The 19,787-nt window shown below is 46.1% G+C and overlaps 1 protein-coding gene across 1 annotated transcript; it reads right to left on the bottom strand.

The window, feature by feature from the left end:
* Nucleotides 1–1,632: 1,632 nt before the first annotated feature.
* Lratd1 (LRAT domain containing 1) lies at nucleotides 1,633–2,514 on the bottom strand. Its single transcript, XM_076833863.1, has one exon. It carries the CDS (start codon nucleotides 2,512–2,514, stop codon nucleotides 1,633–1,635), a length of 882 nt encoding a protein of 293 aa, XP_076689978.1.
* Nucleotides 2,515–19,787: the final 17,273 nt, after the last annotated feature.

Here is a 19,787-nt window from a genome sequence, read left to right as displayed (position 1 = left end):
CAACCTTAAGATTTTGGAAAATATATTTTTGTCCCGATCCTTCAAGTTATTCCCTGTTTTCAGGAATGAATTGCAGGACTAGCTAAAGAAGGGGCAGGGAGGGGGGGGGGACACACAAACTCTAGATTCCTTTTTAAGGAGATCAGGAGAAGAGAAAAAATAGAAATGCAAATGTGAAATGGTAATGATACACAACATGTAGAAAAGAACCATCACGGAACCTGCTAGCGATTTCCACCAAAGCAGTAAACCCTTTAACTAACAGAAATTCAGTACAATATACACATTAATCAACAACTCCACCATTACTAGGGCTGCTTTTTAAGCCAAAAAAAAAAATAAAATAACTACAATATTCAAAAACAGAATTCTCATACGATTTGAGAAAGAATAGAGTGAAAAGGCAAATGTTAGCTAAGCTCTTAGCTAAATCCACTCTTAATGGCCCCCAGTATTTAAACTATCATGGATTAAAGCCATGAAAATAAAAATTTCAATTTGAAATTTTATTAGCATGTTGCTAAAATGGTCAATAAAAACATCAACATGATAGGCTTTGTTGACATAGTTGGAAAACTGCTCTCTCGTTTTTTCAAACTTGATTTCCTTTTCCCCACCTTCTAAGATTTCTATGTTAGGAAAAGCCAAACTAAATATGCTGGCTATGGTGTTGTCATAATGCTGGTTTCTGGAATGTTGCCGTGTCCTCCCCCTCCCACTCCTCCAATCCCTTTAAAAATATGACTATTTTTGAAATGCAGCCCGAGGAGGGAGTAATCAAGGGTTCAGAACAATAAGCGCCCTTCTGCACCCATTCAAGTTCCCAGACACCAGGAGAACTATCTCCTTTTCCCGGGTGGGGCCGTAGCCATGCTATTGTCCTCCCAGACCGGAAGGCTTCCCTTCTGCCAAGGAGGGAGACTCACAGGCAAATGCGGGTGGGGTGGCGTCTGCTCCCTCTGGTGCAAAGAACAGGAAGCAAAAACTATCTAGCTTAGCCCAGGGCCTGGAATAAAGTCAGGAGACCTGGGGCTGGAGAGCTGGAAGAGTCCCAGGCAGCCTCAGGATAACCCAGAGTCCCGAAGTGCTTTCTCGCAGAACTATTCACAAGTGCACAAGGGGCAGGCTTGATTTCTTGGAAATCCTGCATTCTGGGGACACATTCATACAGGAGGTGAATGGTGCCCTGAAAAGACCAATCCTCGCCTCCGACTGGCTTGTCTGTGCACATTTGGGGTATTGAAGGTCCCTTTTTAGTAATGGGTAGTTTCCCTGTCAGGTGCAAGCCACTGACCCTTGACTCACGGGAAAGGTCACGTCCCTGCTCTCCTCCGCCCGTTTCCCTTCTCCCCTTACAACTCAAGGGAAAAGCACTCTCTGGGGTCTCCCAACACCGTTACCACCACTGAGGCTCTCAGCGAGGCGCGCGCAGCTGCGCCCTTTCAGTCCCAGGGTCAGTTCCTGAGACTTTCTGCCGCTGGCCGGCGGGGTGCAAGGGTGCAGCCCCTGGCACACACCACCGGCGGCTGACGCACGCGGGGGTGGGTAGGGGATCAAGAACTGCCAGCCGCGAAGCCCGCCCGGCACAGACTGGAAGGGAACCCGGCGCTGGACACAGGCGGGGCAGGCAGGCTACTCCTTGTCGTCGTCCACCAAGTCGGCCAGCTCCTGGAGCACTCTCAGGCGGCCACTGGCGTCGATGCGGCGCTTCTCGCGGATGAGGTCTTCCAGGCTGTGAAACCGGGCAGTGTGGATTTTGTTTTCCCCCAGATGCACCTTAAGATAGTACTGCTGCTGCGGGGGCTGCGTAGCGGCCGGCACCTCCCCTCCGGCTTTGAATTCCCGCTTGCCGAAGCGGCACCAGGCGGCGAAGCTTTCCGAGTTCGTCCAGCAGATCTCCTCGCTCTTGAGGCCCAGGTGGCCGCAGGCGTTCTGCACCACCAACTCGGCCACCAGCGGGCGGTAGCGGTACCAGCTATTCACCACCCGGCCCACGTTGGCCGCGCCCGCCTCGTACAGGCTGTCCTGGCGGATCTCGCCCTGGTGCAGGTGGATGATGTGCCCGCCGCCCACGTACACCGCCCAGTGCGGGACCGGCGCGGGCGGCTCCCGAGCCGGCTGTAGCCACAGCAGCTCCAGCAGGTCGCCGGGCTCGCAGAGCGCTGGCAGCGCGGTGACAGCGTAGACGCTCAGGTCCGCGCCCTGAGGGCCGCCGCTCACTTTGGAAAAGATGCATTCCTGGCCCCGAAAGGCGGAGAACTGAGTCTCGTTGAGGACTAGTTGGTGCAGCAGGTGGTGGTGGTGGCGGCTAGGGCTCTCTGGGCAGGGGTTGCAGCCTGGGGGGGCCTTCACGCCAAACTTGTCGGGTTGCCCGCGTTCGTCCAGGTCCTCCTCCTCATCCGAGAAGAAGTAGGCGACCCCGACCCGAAGTTCGTCCTTCTCAATCCCGGACGGGTCCCCTGTGGGCAACTCGCTGTAGTTGAGGTGGGTGATGCGGTCCAGTTGGTTGCCCATCAATGACGCGGCGAGGCGAGGGCCAGGAACTGGGATCTGCGGAAGAAGAGGAGAAACGGACACCATCAGAGTCAGGGGGACTCTAATGTCCCTCCAAGATGGACCGTGCCCCTGGGACCTGCCCCCCCCCGCGCACGCCCCGCATTATTGTCACCTGCGCCAGCCGAGTTCCCTGTGCCTCCCTGTGGTGGGGAAGGAGGTACGGAAGCCACCAGTCCCGCGGGCCAGAGCGGACGCCACCACACCGCCTCCGACCCTGTCCGGGAAGCCTATTCTAACTCCCACAAGAGAAAATGCCGGCGGGCTGGAGATGATGCGAAGTCCCAATAGGGAGAACGTGGACTGTGGCAGCGTAGGAGACAGACGCCCAAGGAAGGACAGAGGGTGGGTTGGGAGGCAGAAGGGACGTCTAAGGCCAGAGAGCTTTGAAGAAAGCTGAGCCCACATTTAAGACCCACCCTCTCTAGCCCACCTCTCTCAGTTTTGCCCTAGGTTGCACCCCACCCCTGACCGCGTTTTATACAATGACAATCGGACACATTCCCAGGTATTCACTAAATGCCAGCAAAATTCTGCACAGTGACACTGACAGGCTGGTACATACACCCACAATGACAAACCCTCGCGACGACACATTGGCACACTTAGACGCCCTCCCCCCATTCGTACACAATTCCAAACCGAGCTTGCACCCTGGCTAATGCATGTATACTCAAGCACCCGGGCACACCTGCCCACGCAGGCAGGTGCACTCTGCCCCTTACTTTGCCTGCTTTTAACCCAGCAGAGCCAATCGGACTGCGCCAGGGCGAGGCTGCTCTAAAATAACCTAACAAAGAGACCGGGAAGCCAGTGCAGAATAGTAGTGCAGTGTGTGTGTGTGTGTGTGTGTGTGTGTGTGTGTGTAGAGGTTTACTTTCAGCCCAAATACCCCTTTCTTCCTACCCAATACACGATCCAAACAATCAGTCGGAAAAAAAAAAATACGTTTCCGAGGCAAAGAATGCCGCCTCTCCGTACCGGTGATTTCCCTGCTCCTGAAACACCAAACTCCTTTAAAGTCTCCCGGTCCCCATGGGTGCTGCGGAGACGGCGGTGGCGAATGGGTCCCGGGCTGCGCGTGAGGCTGTGGCTCAGCTCTACCCCTCGCCGAACCCTGCTTTGCTGCTGCGCCCGGCGCCGTACCGGTGCGCTCCTGTCTTCGCTAGCTGCAAGGGTGCTCCACCTGGGCAGTCGGGGCTGGGCTGTGCTTTCCTACCGCCGCGCGGACGACTCTAAGTAGCCTGAGCAGCAGCTCCAGGGCCCGCCCCGGAACTCGCTCATTGGCTGGAGTGGGTGCCCGGGCCCTGCCAATCTCAGCCGGAGGGGGCGGGATCAGGGGCGGGTCTCTGGTGCGCTCCACCTCGCCCGGCCCCCGCGCACCCGAACGCAAACAGCCCCCAGGAGCGTAGGTGTGAGCGCGGGTGGGGAGCGCTAGCTAGGCGAGGCGCAGCTGTACTGCGCTGCTGAGCGGTGTCACCCGCGTCCCCAGTCTCCTCCGAGCTGATTGTAAATGAGCTGATTGTAACACAGTCCGCCCGCGTTCCGTGTTCCCTGTTCCGAAGGACAGACTCCAGGAGGGAGGCTGAGTCTGGGGGTGGAGAGAAAAAAAGAACAAAAAAAACACCGTGTACGCATCGCATCTTGGCCCAGGCTCTGCGGGTATTCCCGGGCAGGGAGCGAAATCGCCTAAGGCGGCCCGGGGGTCTGTGCTGGGACCCTGGAATCTCAGTTCCTGAGGACCCTTGGGCTGCTCCTTGGCTTAAAGACCCTTTTCCAACCAGGCACAGATGCTTTTGAAATTGCGCTGGTGGTGTTTAGCTCCTTTGCTTTCAGCCAAATGAAGGTGCTGACCCGGTGCTGGTGCCTGGTTTAAAAGGAGAGAGATGTCAGTTGCGACCCACAAGTCTGAGTCTTGGCCGGCCTCTTCCCTGACTCTGCCTGGTTTTGTCCTCCATTTTTTTTTACCCCTATGAAAGGGGTGCATCGCAAGTGCCCACAGTAGGACTTGTGTTTCCTAAGCCCCAGAATCGCCATTGGTAAGGGTTTTTTGTTTGGTTTTGTCGGAGAATGGTATTATTCAGTAATTCCTGACTGCGTTTTTGGATGAGAACTTCATGAATGAATGCCCCCTGGATATTGGATGCTAAAAAACGACGGTCACAATACAGAATTTTAGACCAACGATTTTCGGAGTTAGGACGTTAAGCCTCAAGAAGTTCCTAGACTTCGGTTCTAGTCTCCATGCTGCTTATGCTTAAGACTGGACTTATGCTATTTATTCATTTATTTATCAAACCCAGGGCCTTGTACATGTAGACTTTCTCTCTAGAAAGAATTTGATGTTCCCTCTTTGTACCCCCTGCACAGCTGTCACAGGCTCTGTCAGTGCATCTCCCCTGCTTTATCACATACTTGTGTTGATCTACCTCCTTTTTACAAACTGAACTCCGAAAGCATAGACTTGCGTGGGTGCACAGCTTTGTATTCATGGCCTCCTCAATGCTGCGTGTACAATGGGCTCCATGGGAACAATAAAAAGGGAAATAGCCTATAGTGACCACTTCCACCTTGCTAAGAGATTTAAGAAGATGATTTAATCCCCATATCTGAATTGTAATGAGGAAACTAAGGCCCCAGTCCCTGGGCCAGCAGTCCATCTGGAGTTGTGAGAAGTTTAGCCAGTTGTGAATTAGGCTACAGTGATTTGTTGAATGAATAAACTCTTGTTTCAGAACATGAAAAAGCTGGTGTTTCAGAGAAGTTAGCTGCTGGGCCCAAGGTCACATGCAGAGTGATGCATATTATCAGTGCTTCTTTTCTTTGACAAATTATTCTGCTTGAGTATTTTGAAACTGTCAAGCCTTCAGTTTGTGTTTGCTTTCTGAAGGTCTCTGCCTGATGCAGTGATTTTTCAAAGTAGATGCTTAATAAGTATTGTGGGAAAATCATTTTAAAGTGGCCAACTGTATACTTTTGATTTACTTAAATCTTTTCAGAAATTTGGCCACTGTCCAGCTGCCAATTTATTAGGAAACAAGTTGCCATCCTTGGAACTGAACATAGGTTGTAATTTTTTTTTTATTTACTGTAAATAATAAACAACTCATTTTGGCCCTGAAGTTAAGAGAATTGAGCAAGTAGTTTCTGAGACCAAGAAGTGAATTATTGATCTTGTTATAAGCTGGACTTTGGTGCTGTCTGGGAGGAGGAATCTGAAGAGTTCACACTGATGTCTGAGAGGTGCTCATTGAAAGCAGCTCAGCACTTGACTCTGAATACGCCCTGTCCCCTTTTAAACCTCTCTGCATTCCCAAGATCAAATCTTGCTCACAAACATTTTTAACCTACATGTTGTGTCCAGTCCTGCCTGTCCTGTTCCATACTACCCCTGGCTACAGTGTAAGCAGGCTGCTTACTGCTTTGTATCCAACGCTCTAGAGCTTAATGAACTTAAAAAAAATAGTGTCACTGCTTGGAGTAACTTTAAGATACCAATATGCAACTTTTTGAATTTTCCTCCCATCTCCTCCCTTCTGCCACAATGAAAGACTTACTGCTTAGTTATTGAGGGAGAATAAATACCTGGGATCCCCCATGAAATAAAAGGCAGGGGAACACACTGAATCCAAGCTTGGGAAAGAAGAGAGCTAAAAGTAAACCAAGAAAAGGATCTGTACTTTGTAGGCTTTTGGCAGTTATGAAGGAAACGAAATAAAAAGTCGAAGGATGCCAACATTATAAAACATTTATTTTCATCACAAATGTTGTTTGCAAATTGTTTTTTCTTTTATTGTTACACTGAAGAAATACAATGTCATCAACAGCAGAATATAGTCATCATCGCACAACCAAAATCCAGCTAATATGAACTGTATTTCAACACTTGTGAGCTGGTTGACTGGGTCTGTTACCCTAACCTTTGCAGGTCAGATTCCTTACCTACAAAATATAGATAATAAAAATATCTCCCTCATGAGTTTGTTTGGAGTTTAGATGTAAACATAAGTGGAGTGTCCGGTGTCTAGTGAGCTTTCTGTCAGAGCTACCCTATTATTACTGATGGAGGAGGGGGAGAGGGTCTCATGCTCTATTTGTTCATGACAATTGTGGCTTAGGTCTGGACTGTCCCCCAAAACTCATGTATTGGAAGAATGGTCCCCCATGCAGTAAGGTTCAAAGGTGAGGCTTTTAGGCAATGATTAGACTCTGAAGGCTCTACTCTGTGGAATAATCCACTTGATGGATAGCTGTGTAGACTATTAAGAGGTGGGACTTAGCTGGAGGAAGTGGGTCATTGGGGTGTGCCCTGCAAGGGCTAATCTTCAACTCAGCCTCTTCCTAAAAAAATCAATCTCTCTCTCCCTACTTGCCCCTCTACCTCCGCCAGTTGCCATGAGCCAAGTTACCCTTTTCTACTATGCCCTTCTGCCATGGTGTTTCTGCCTTGGAGTCAGCTGACTATACACTGAATCTCTGAAACCATGAGCCAAAATAAACGTCCTATCTCCAAGTTGTTATTGTCAGGTATTTTGGTCACAGTGATGGAAAGCTGACCTACACACAGCTGTGAAGTTCTGTCTTTTCTTTTCCTAGGCAGAACCTAGCTCTGTCTGCTAGAGTGTCCACCACTGCCCCTGGCTGGAGTGTGGGTGTGGGATGTTCCTGTTTTAGGGTGGTGAGTGTCCCGCCTATGTTTAGGTAACTTCCAGGCTTAATGCTCACTATAGGGTTCTGTATGTGAGCCCTTGGACTACTCACATCTGGGGTCCCAGAGGACTAAGAGTCTCCTTAAATGAACATTTTCTGCTATAGGACATGTGTGTGGAAAGGCCCAGGGAGGAGCGGTTAGGAGTCAGTCAGCTGAGTGACGTTTTTATTAGCGCCATCGTGGGCATCTTCTCCCTTCCTTCTTCAGCAGTGTGTGGAAAGTTTTCTTTCAAATTTTGCTGACCATGTCCTTGGCTCAAACTTCCATCCATTAAAACTGGCCCTGGATGGAAGGGTTCAGAAGGGATGTGCATTTTCCTTCAGTTCTTCTTTATATGGCTGTTTTCTAAAACATGTTGTTGCTTTTAATTGTATGGCCTATTTTAACATTTGTCCTTTAATGAAATGAAATGTCCTATTTCCTGTTGTTGGCGGCGTTAGGCAGTGATCATGCTGACCCTCCACTGGGCTAAAGAATACTCTGTAACCTTCTGCAGCAGAGACATTCTGTGGCTCCAACCACCCCACTCCCTCCCTTCCAGTCTGTGGCCAACTGCCAAGTTCATGCATACTAGGGGGGCTGCTGTGTGAGTGAGTTCTGCCCAACAGAATGTGGGCGGGAGTAGAAGAAGCCACTCTTAGGATGATCTCCTGAAAGCTGTTAACATGGTCTTCCACGAACTCTCTTTTGCCACTGGAGATCCATCGAGGATCCATGGTAGAACTCTTAGGATCTGATGGACAGAGGAGCCACTAGATGGAAGGAAGCCAGGGTTCCTGAATGACTGCTTAAAGCAAATAATATCCCCTCCTGAACAAATGCTTTGGACTGTGATAGGAGGAAGAAATAGATCTTATTGGTTAAGCCATTGAAACACTTGTGATACTTTGTTATAAAAGCCAGTCTATACTGGTTCATATATTCTTCTTCACTGTAGATCTATCTCAAAGAAATATCCCTACCCCTATGGACAATGGCTGTTCTTATTGTCAAGGTAGACTTTCCCAGGGTCCTTGGAGCATCTCAGCATGTTCATCCAGAATTTCTTTTTAATTTTTTTTTTTTTTTTTTTTTTTTTGCTGGTGTTCAAAATCAAACCCACAGCCTTGTGCCTGCCAAGCAAGTGCTCTGCCACTGAGCTACATCATCCCTGGTCTGTCATCCATGATTCAAAGACGTTAACAGTGAATGCATCTGTATCTTCTGGATACTTCCTCTTCTGTCCCTATTATTTGCTTTCTGAATCCTCTGAGCTTCCCTGTGACTAACTGACCCAACTCACTAAATGTCCAACCTGCTTTCTGCTTTTTGAAGACCACAAAAAGTGTGGGCTCATGATTCTTTCAAGATAGGAGGGTATCTCACCTGACCCAATCAGGAGGTGCACAGGCCAGAGATGTTTTGTTAAGATGCAAAAATTTAAGTATGTTCACTCACAACTAGGAAGGATCTAGGAGAACAGGTTATAAATGAAGGTAGAAAGAAGGGGTAATCAAAAGCATGACTCCTGAGAAGAACAAGGGACCAGGCAGGGAGCCAGCAAGGGCACTGTAATAGAAGGGAATCCCAGAAGAAATACAAATAACAAAGAAATTTTCCTTTGCAAGACAAACCCAGGATTTTCATCATCAGACAACCAGTAGCAAAAAGGCAAATTTAGCATCTAGGGCCACAGTGTTTCCTTCCTCATGCAGGTTTTCACTCTATCCACAGCCTTTTAGCACAGTGGGGCACAGAGGCTTAAACAAGAGAAAGACAGATCAAACCTCAGATCTACCAGACACCTATACTATGACTTCTAAACAAGCCTCTTGACTTCAGATGCCTTTGAACGTGAACCGATTCCTTTATTTACCAACTCGGTCTCGGTAAGTCTCAAATGTGTCTCACTTCTGTCGAAATGGACAAGAAAATATCTAGAGAACATAATTCCAAGTATTGATTAAGTGCTGCCTCCTCAAGGGTTGTCACTGTACTTGAGAGATGAAGACTAATTTCTTACATTTGAGGAGTTTGACTAGAGATTATAGTACTGTACTCAGAAGGCCTGGGAGACGGCTCCACCTGCAGATTCCTAGAGTCAATCCTGAGATTAATTTTCAGTGGATTGGGGATAAAACCTGGAAATCCATATTTTTACCAGCCCATCACAGGCTCTCTGACACACCATTATCCTACAGCACAGGCACAGCCCTTGTGGCTGGCGAGTGTGTGCAGGAGCGGTGGTCCACTGGTGTTGGTTCTTACCCTGCTGGGCTTCTGAGAAGCATGTGGCAAATGTGTGATGCTCTCTGTTTGCTGTCCCCCATGCCACACTCTCCTGGTCCCCTTCGGCCTCGCTGGCTATCTATCTACTGTGTTTCCTGGGCTCCTTTCCTTCATCTTGTCCTTTCAATATTGGTTTTCTTCAGGATTCTGTTTCCAGGTTCCCTTTTGAATGCACCCTGTTCATTATCATGTTTGTCTCTTTGCCTTCTATCCCCTCTCCACCGGATGGTCCCTTAGTGGAACTACAGTCCCAAACGTCCGGCCAGGAAGACATGGCCCTGTAGCTGTCTTGCAGCAGTTGGAGGTGTGCTGGCCCAGGCTGAACACTCCTTTGGTCTGAAGACCTCTGTTTCCCTGTGTGTCATTCATTTTGTTGATGGGCACCAGTTGCTGTCCCAGGGTTGCAAGCCCTGGGCATTATCTGCGAGTTTCCCCTGAGCCCAGGCCCATAGGTGACCAGCCTCAAGTCTTGTTGGGTCTCTCTAGTGGATACTTTCCCTCGTCTTCCCACATTAGTCCATTCCTAGCCTGTCATCTTAGTCCTGGTCACCAACAATGCCCATCTGAAGTGTCGCAGACATCTACTAATTGGTCCCTGACCCCAGTATTGCTCCCCATATTCATCTCTCCAGACAGCAAACAGCAATTTCTAAAATGTACATTTCTTTAGGTCATTTCGTGCTTGAAATTCTCAATAATTGCTTATTGCCCTCGAGAAACAATCCCAAATCTACGAGGAGGCTCCCCTCCAGCCCTTGCTCATTGCTCCACCCCATCTTTGCTCCCTGCTCTCTTGCTCTGTGCTTTAGCCTTACTGATCAAGCATGCTTGTTGGTTTTAAGCTGTTGCTCAACTTTGTGGACAGTGCATGCTCTTCCTGCGTGACTGCTTGTGTCCCTCTGCTGAGATTCTTGCTGTTAGTCATCTCCTGCAAGACAGTTCTTCCTTGAAGTCTTCATGCAGATTGCGCCTCCTCTTAGCAGCCTTTGTGCTGCCTGCGCTTTCTCAGGTGCCCTTCCAGGTCTTCCCGCATGTCACCATGTCAATGTCACCATATCAGTTCTTTCCCTGATATGGTGACATTGACTGGTTCTGTGTCTGTGAGACCAAGCTAGCCAGGAGGAGGCCCAAGCCTGTGCTGTTTCGGCTGGTGTTCTCACCATTGGGCACCGGCCACACTGTTGGGGGCAGCTTCACTACCTAGTGATTGGATAGAATTGAATTTGAGTCCACAGTCTCTCCCTCCCTCTCTCCCCCTCTCTTTCCTTTATCCACCCCTACCCGCAACTTAAATTCCCTTACAACCTATATCACAGGCTGGGGCATCTACCACAACCTTGTAATAAATGCATTCCCGATTGATAGAGACACTTAAGCACTTAATAAAAGTGGAAGGGTGTTTATTTTAAAGCCGTCAAGTAGCCACTTATATTTGTGTTTAACTTGCTCTTCAAGGTGTTTTCTTCTCATATCACGGTACATTTTCATAACTACCAGTGGTGATTTCTTTTGCTTTCCTTATTTAGTATTTTTCTTTGTCGTAAGAAGGGATTTATTTATTTTCAAGGTGTCAACAGTTTGAATCTAACTAAAGATATAGCACAGAGTTAATGAATTACGGTTTCTATTTAGAAACATGTACTTAATATACCACTCCTGCAAACACTTACTCAGCCTATTTCAAAATCACCAAGGGCAAGGAACTTAATTTATGCGTGTGCTCTTGTTTCCGTTCCACCATGCCTCTTGCTTTAGTGTTCTCTTAATTGCTGTCTGTGCTGTTGCCATTGATCCTAATATAGGAGCTGCTGCTCCTACCACAGAGCAGCTTTAGTGTAGTTCTATTTTTGATTGCTTGGTTCAAATACTGTCTCTGTTGCTTCGTTGCTGGATGGCCTTAAGTGAGTTGCTTAATTCCTGTGTACCTCAGTTTATTCATCTTTAAACTGTGAATAATAATGTCTTTTCTTACCAAGGGACTTCGGTAAGTATTAAATGAGATAATATATGAATGCATTTAGCATAGTGCCTGGCCCAGAATAAGGTCATGATGACTGTTAGGTGTGATGCCCCACTGAGACGATCACATTTTTCTTCTCATTTTCCTGCTTTATAATCTTCGGTCTTATTTCATTTTTACTATTAATAATATAATGCAGGGTGAGGAAGACACATTTTCTCTTCTCAGTGGACCTCCATCATATACGGAGCAATCTCTAGGACATGGACAAATGTAAACTAATAGAAGCTAATGGAAACTAATTTTTTAAAAGCATAGAGGAGGGAATTATTAGCTATTGGTGGAATCAGAAGGAAGGTGTTATACGAAGAGGCTTTGCAGTATAAACAGGACTTTTCTGAGCAGGAAAGAGTAGAAAGCAGCTCTGCTGTGAGCGTCCACTCCAAAACTCCTGTTGAAGTTCCGCTGCCATGGTGGTATTAGAGGTCGAACCTTAGGAGATGATGAGGTCATGGGTTAGTGCTGCTCTGGAAGGAGTGGCCTTGTCATAAAAACCAGCTCTTCCTTGCTCTTTCTCCAGGGTGTTCTCTTGCTCCCTTTCTTTGTCTTGTGTGCTCACTTGCCATTTTGAAAGGTTGTGACGGAGATTGGAGGCCCTACCAGAGGCGGCTGCTCAATCTTGGACTTCCCAGCCTCCAGAACTGTGAGCTGAATAATGTTCTGTTGTCTATAATTTGCCCAGTTTATGGATTTCTGTTATAGCAGCAGAGAACAGGCTAAGATAAGAGGGTTTTAAGGGTAAGGAGCTGCATATGTAAATGTTTGAGTGATTAAAAAAAAAAAAACTGCTGATTTTACAGAAGCACAAAGTGGTTTGATATGGGTAGATTGTATGGTATAGGCATGGGTACAGTTGAGAAAGCACTCCATCCCTGGAGAACAGCTTGGTTTGTAAGGACAGGGAAGGGGACCAGAGGGACTCCACCAAAGGATCTATGGCAAGAGGCCAGGTGTCTAAGTCATTTGGGCTGCTATACAAAGACTACAGACTGGGCTGCTGAAGTGACTGAAACTTATTTCTCACAGCTCCTGGAGGCTAGAAGTCCAGTGTCAAGGTGTCAGCCTGGTTGGTTGCTGGCGAAAGCCCATCTCCTGGCTGGCAGACCACCATCTTGCTGTGTACTCACATGGTGAGGAGGGGGAAGAGATCCTTTGTCTTCTGAGAAGGGTCTAAACCCATCATGCGAGCTCCATTCTCAAGACCTAATCATCTCCCAAAGGCCCTAATCCAAATTTAAAATACCATGACATTGAGAATTATTGTTTTAGTTTAAGAGTTTTGCAGAAACATGAGCATTCAGTCCATGACAGCAAATAAGCCATCCGAAGGGTCTGGAATAAAGCAGAACTAGTGGGCACCTGTGGCAATATGTGCATTTGAGGCCTATGCAGAAAGTACAATAAAAAAGGATTAGCGAACATTTGGATAAATGGCACAGTAGAATGAATTCAGGAAAACAGGTGACCTCTAGCTTTCTGGATCAGACATCTAGCTCATAACTGGCAGTCCTGGCTTCTAATACTACATCACTGCTCCACAACAACGCATTCTTATTCCTTTTCCTGTAATTCAGATTATGTCTACCAGCTGCTTGTGGATGCCTGGCTGCCATTATTCATTGGCTGGTTTTCTTCAGGTTGTCTACAAACATGACCCTCTTCCCTGCCTTTAGTGAGTTGGTCAGAGTGTTTCTTCCATTTCGTTCGAGCTTTGTGTTCTCTGCCTCATCTATTCTTGAAGGCAATTCTAATCTTACCTGCCTGGGAGAACTACTTAAAGTGAGGTACTTTCTTCTACATTTGATTTTCCAATACATTTCTTTGCCCCTGCAGCAGACACAACACTACGTTGTGGTCACCATTTCTCTTCCTGGATGCACGGGGAAATTAGACGCCTCTAGCTTCCTGTAGTTAATTTTAACCCATGTGCCTGTGTCCTCAAACTGGGATGGTGAGGAGACATGGTGTGCCCCATTTGGCCAGAGCAAATGTGAGAGCCCATAGCTCTCTGCTGTCTATGCATCGGCCTTTTCTGGTCATGCATTCGAAAGGAGGAGCTCCATTGTAATGGAACTGAATAGTGGAAGGAACCAGGAATGATGGCTGCTGAAGACAGATAATTGACTTTAAATGAGATTTCATATGAGTGACCAAAATCAGAATAAAACAAAACATAAAAGGTTGAATGTGGTCGCTAATGAGGTTCTGGGATTACTTTGTTAATGCAGCAAGATGTAGACTATCCTGAATAATTTGGCCAGTAATATTTGTAATCTTTTCTGGGAAAGGAATAAAAACAGATCCTTTCTCACATTGTCTTTCTTGGTTCTTAATAAACATCTTTGAATGGAATTGCATGTTTTTGATGACTTAATGAGAATAGACCATTTCAGATGGTTATAAATATAATAACCATCATATATATATATATATATATATATATATATATATATATATATATACACATATACATATATATAACTAAGGATTAGCCCCATCCCACTCCTGTTTCTCCAACACTTTTTCTTTTTTAAATATTTACTGCCTTTCAGCTAATTTACAGACTTGTGTCCCTGACTTCATTTCCCCAAGTTACAGAAGGTGCAGTCTTAATTGGTCAGAATTTGAGAATCTCTCTTAGTCATGTTCCAATGATTCAGATGTTGAATTCATGAATATAAGAAACATAAAAGGCATGAAACATGTATACTTCTGATTATTCTTAATGACCTCTGGATGTAGGCTTGCACCTGTGTTTTTTTGAGGGACAGGAATGCTGATCCCAGCCCAAGTGTCATTAAGTGTTGCTGTGCTAGCCGTCAAGACTGGGCCCTGCTTTTCCCACTTGTAGATAACACAATCTTTTATTGTGTTTTTCCTTAATATTTCTGTTTTGGTGTAATGCCACCAATTTGAAATGTGTATGTATTGCTGCCTGCCCTTGAGGACCTTCATCAAAATGAGAAGTCTTAACTAAAATGAAACACTAACAATTTCCTCCTGCCTTGCTGTTTATTTTGTAATAAAACCCCCTGCATCTACGAGACTTTGATTTTTCAAGTTTATTATCTCAAAAGTGATTTTAGAAACATTACAAATAATAATACATGATTGAAAAGCAAAGAGGAAATTCCACCTGGATGACAGCAGCTATTCATAAAACCCTCCAGTAGTCTTCTTCCAGGGTGAAATATTGGCAGAATCTCTCACCTAATTTCTCAGGGATGGTTTTCATAGAAAATCAAAACCATTTCACTTTCTGTTTCCTCATGTTTTCATACTTTGAAATGGAGTTGCATGCTCAGATCAAATCCTCTTCTGAGTATGGTTGGTATGCACCTTGAAGGTTGGGGAGCATTATATTTTTCTGCTGTGGCCCCAGTTGGAAAAAGGAGGGTGATGGTAAGAAGAATTAGTTTCATCTCTCTGTGTTGATTCTGTTGCACCAGTGAGGAGGACCCAGAGTAAGGCCCATGGAATGGGAGTCCCTTCTCAGCTGGAGAATCTCTGGGTGGCTTTGAATTAGTAGGTGCCTTTTTACTGGAGCTCAGTTTACCATGTGAGTTAGACCGGGGTCTGACTCCATCATAGGTCTCAACCAGGAGTGGGCATGGCAATCAGTCAAAGGACATCTTCAAAATACACATTCCCAGGTTCTGTTACAGACCTGGATCAGAAGGTCTAGGAGAGTGGTCCAAGGCACTTTCAAATTTAAATCCTAAATTAGAATCCTATGGATGCAGCCTTGTCAAGAAAGAGCAGCCTGGACCATGGTTCAGGACAGGAAGGCAGACCGTGGTGAGGCTTTGCAGCAGGGATCAGGAGTGGCAAGAGAGATCCCAGGGCAGCTGGTGGCTGTGGAAATGGGAATGCACCGTGCACTTCAGGGCTGTCACTCAGGCTAAGTGGCACCTCCTTCACCACCTTGACCAGGCTCTGTATTTATTTGCTTTTGTTTGTTCCGTAATGTGTACATTTGTCTATGTTGTATTGAGTTCTTAAAATTAATTTTGGGGGGCCTCTCTGCCGTCTCCCAGCTGTTCTGTGGGTGGGGTAAAATCCGATCCAGGCTTCACCCAGTTACATAGCTAGCTGAAGTCCATCCCTAATAGGAGAATTATATGGGCGAGTTGAGGGGAGGATCTGGCTGTGAAAATTGACAAGCCTGTCCTTTGTCAGGTGGTCAATTTCATTCAGCTCAATCTACATCCATAAATATTCCCTGAGTCCTTGTAGTTAAAATGGAAGTGGGGATGGAAGGAAAAATAGGGAGGGAGAAATGAATGCCAGGCATAGTTAATGTTTTTCTTTCTGGACTGGCAAAAACAAAGAGAGATTTACAAACAACTGTAGGATAAAGAGAAGGAATATGGGTGCTAAAAAATACAGGCAGAAACGTGAGATTCACAGAATTGCTCACGGGTGCTTGGTCAAGCAAGGGAGACTTTCTAGAAAGCCTGCTAGGCTAGAATTCACTTGTGCTGATTTTGGGAGCAGCACAGAGGAAGATGCTAATTCTGTTTCATTTTTGTTGTGTCCCAAATGTAGTGAAAAATCCTTCCTCCTAAAGTATGAATCAAGAGTGAGACGCTGCTTCCTGTCACCACTGAAGTGCCTGTATAGAACCTCTCAGAGCCACTCCTTCTGTTTTATTTGTGGCCATGTCATTCTGTCTTGCAGCTGTCTTCTTGTTGGAGACAGGACGGGGTCTTCTGCTGCTGTTTGGCTTTTCCTCTCTTAATTGTGCTGGGCACACAGTAAGTGCAAAATTAATGCTAGCTGAATCAATAAAGGTATGATTAATGTAGATCAATGAAATACTAACGATCAATTAATGAAGACATCAATAACTAAAACACCTTTTATTTAGAAGAGCCCAGGGGATGTTAATGTCTCCCAGTGTCATTATAGTATCACTCTGTGATTGCTATAAGACCATGGTATCTCCCTTTACAGACAAAAAAACTGGGACACAGAGAGGTCCTGTGGCATGCTAAGATTGCACCGAAGGCGTACTCAGTAATAAATTCTGACAATAGCCTTTTCACTTATCTGCTCCTAGTTAACATTAGCATGAGGTGGAAGGCAAAGGGATTAGTTGCATTTTGCAGGTCAGGACTTCAGGCTCAGAAGGTGGAGGGTTGCTGGGGAGGCCATGGCTGGGGACATAGGGCTGCAGACAAACCACTTTCATGGATGCCAGTGGTCCTGGCAATATGTTCTGTGTGAAGTGCAGCTCACATGGGGGATACTCTAAGGGAGGACAAGCAGGTTAAGATGGGTCAGTTGGGAGGAAGGGACATGGAATTGGGGCTCATGAGTTTTTGGTGTTGATTTGCTTGTATCAACTGGGAAAAGTTACTTCTTTTTTCTTGGCCTCAGTTTCTTTACCCCCCAAAAATGAGAGAGATGGGCCGAGAAAACTTGTAAAGTTGCTTGCAGCTGTATCATGCTGACTTAAATACACCATATTAAAAATTATGACAGTTTGAATCATTTTAGAATAATGGCATACTTATTGATATTTATGATTCTAAAAATTCATTATAGATAAAATTGTGTTTAAGTCAAACAGTTCCCTTGAGATCCTTTAATATTGGGAACATATAACAGAGAGATGATTGAGATACAGAGTTAATATTTTTGGCATCACCTCATCAGGGAATGAAGGAGAAACACGTGACACAGTCTCCTGCTCTCTTGTCACCAAGTGTGGTCACCATTCTTCCTCTAGTTTTAGGGTCTCAGATAACTCCTCAGTGTCTTCCTTTAAAAGTAGGAATAAGGCCGGGCATGGTGGCACACGCCTGAAATCTCAGCGGCTCGGGAGGCTGAGGCAGGAGGATTGTGAGTTCAAAGCCAGCCTCAGCAAAAGCAAGGCACTAAGCAACTCAGTGAGACCCTGTCTCTAAATAAAATACAAAGTAGGGCTGGGGATGTGGCTCAGGGGCCGAGTGCCCCTGAGTTCAATCCTCAGTACACCCCCTGCCAAAAAAAAGGAGGAGTAAAATGGTGAGTCGTTCCTCTTCCCAGAGCAATCCTATGTCAATCACATGCAAAAATTGGCATGAAAGCATTTTGCAAACTGTAGAGTGCTTTGCAAACTGTAGAGTCTGTAGGTATGAGAGATTATTACTGTCCAATGACCTCTGGTGCATTTGCATGGGGACAATGGTAAACTACTTTTGCCTGGATTGCTCCCCTCCAGGCTCTGAGCAGAGTGAGCCTCCTATTTCTGATAGCTTTGTCTAAATCCCTGGAATGACCTGGCTTGCTTCCCAGAACCTCATCAAAACGGGCTGAGAACTGATTGGGTTGGCCAGCCAGAAATGAGAAGGAGCGCCATTGTGACCTCACCTTTGGTGAGGTGCCTGACACACTTAAGGAATTTTATTTACCTGACCTTATCTACCTGTATATTATCACATTTATGAGACTTTAAAAAAGTCACTTCTCTTCTCTGGGCCTGAGTTTCTTCTTGCTCTGTCAAATTCCAGGGGATTTGACCAGATGATTTCTGAGATTCTGTCCAACCTCTTGATTTAACAATGTTTTTAAATGAAGGTTCCTTCATATAGAAATAGTCAGGGTCTCTCCAGTATGATGTGCCCAAGGCCAGCCTTCCTCTCTGATAGCAGGTGAGCAGCTCACTGGATGCCCTGACACTGACTTTTTTCATTTTCTTTCATTTGTTTTCTTTTTACTTCAGCTGAGTCGAATGGGCTTCGCTGTGGCTGAAGTGAACATGAGCCCTGCTGTGCTCTCTCAGAGAGGGTGCCAGCTCCTTAGCAGCTACATGCTAGAGAGCTCTGGGAAATGATGGAGTCGGGAACATGGCGAGCTGGCCCTCTGGGTGTCTTGCTACCACGCAGGTGTGGACCAGGCATTGAATGCAATGCCCCAGATATCTTGTCCCTAAAACATGGTGGTCACTGCATATGTACTGGTTAGGGAACTTTAATAAGTAAGATAATGCATGGACATAAGAGGCGAAACCAATAGAAAAGAGAGAACATTATTAGAATAATAGTAGGACAGTGGTTTCCCTTGGGTAGCAGGGAGTGAGTGGACATCCAGGGGCCTTCTGGTTCTGATAAGATTCTTTTGATTTTGAACTTGGGTGGCATGTGAACAGAAGATTAATCTATAATCATTCATTAGTTTAGATAATTTATCAGTCATTCATTTGCTGATTTATGAACCTTTCTATGTCCATCTTTACTGCACAGTTTTCAACTAGTAAAACATTAGACTGTTCAGGTAAAGCATGTGATACCCCTGGGAAAAGGTGGGTATTCCATGGATGCTTCTACTGGGGGCAGTTGTCACCATCTGAAGCAAATTGAGAAGGATACCTCCCATTTCATAATCAGACCTCGTGGGCTAAAGGAGTTCAAAGGCAGAAAGTGGTGCATCCAGAGGCCCTTTGCAGTCAGTTCAACGCTGTCCCTGAGCCTTAGTGTCAGAATTTGTTCCTCTCTGAGCCCCTCCCCATCTCCCTCCCTCCCTCCCTCTCTCCCTCCAGGGGCAGAGGAGGGCATTGTACTAGCACTGTCCAAAATGCAAACGCACAGTGGTCATCTTCTAGACTTGCTACTTTCTTGTATATTCTTACTCAGCTTCCAGGCGCCCTCCCTGTCACTCTCCAAGTCACTAATGTCCTCATGTTGGACCTCGTGGCCCAGATCCCCTCACTCCAACTGCTGAACATCCACAGCCAGTCTCTAGCAGGACTTCTGCTCCCTCCCCACTGCTTTTCCTAAATTCCTTCCTCAGTGGCCTTCTTTGTCCACTTGCCCATGCCAGGGGATGCTTCAAGGATCAAAAGTCTATTAACGACTTTAACCCTCAAAGAGTCAATAGAATGAAAAAGAAAAGTTTTTGAGACTCCATTGAAAACAATGACTTTCTCCACAGGAAAAATTACACACATGCATCCTCTTAAAATGTCTTTGTAATCTTGAACCAGCACTCAGACTAAAAAGGCTTTGGAGGAGTGACGTAGAGATTTGTATGTGGTAGAGTTGGCGCTCCCTATTAAGTTTGTAGTATTTGGGTTTTAGTCAGGGTTATCATGAGTTGCAAGGTAGAATATGATAACTATAAGACATGACAATAAAATGAGATAAGGCAATGGAAAAATCTTTGTAAACTAGCTTTCCTCATAGCAGAAAAAGTTATTAGTATCAATAGTAGGTAGTCAAAACAAAGTCAAGAGGACTCTGTCTTCTTGGG

This window comes from Callospermophilus lateralis, chromosome 14 (genome assembly GCF_048772815.1).
Source record: "Callospermophilus lateralis isolate mCalLat2 chromosome 14, mCalLat2.hap1, whole genome shotgun sequence".
In the NCBI taxonomy this organism is placed as follows: domain Eukaryota; kingdom Metazoa; phylum Chordata; class Mammalia; order Rodentia; family Sciuridae; genus Callospermophilus; species Callospermophilus lateralis.
The sequence above is the reverse complement of the archived record's forward strand: the minus strand, read 5'-3'. Positions and strand labels throughout refer to the sequence as shown.

Bases quoted from the DNA above. Each gene is read 5' to 3' on its own strand.
- Lratd1 (XM_076833863.1), bottom strand. From the start codon at position 2,514: ATGGGCAACCAACTGGACCGCATCACCCACCTCAACTACAGCGAGTTG.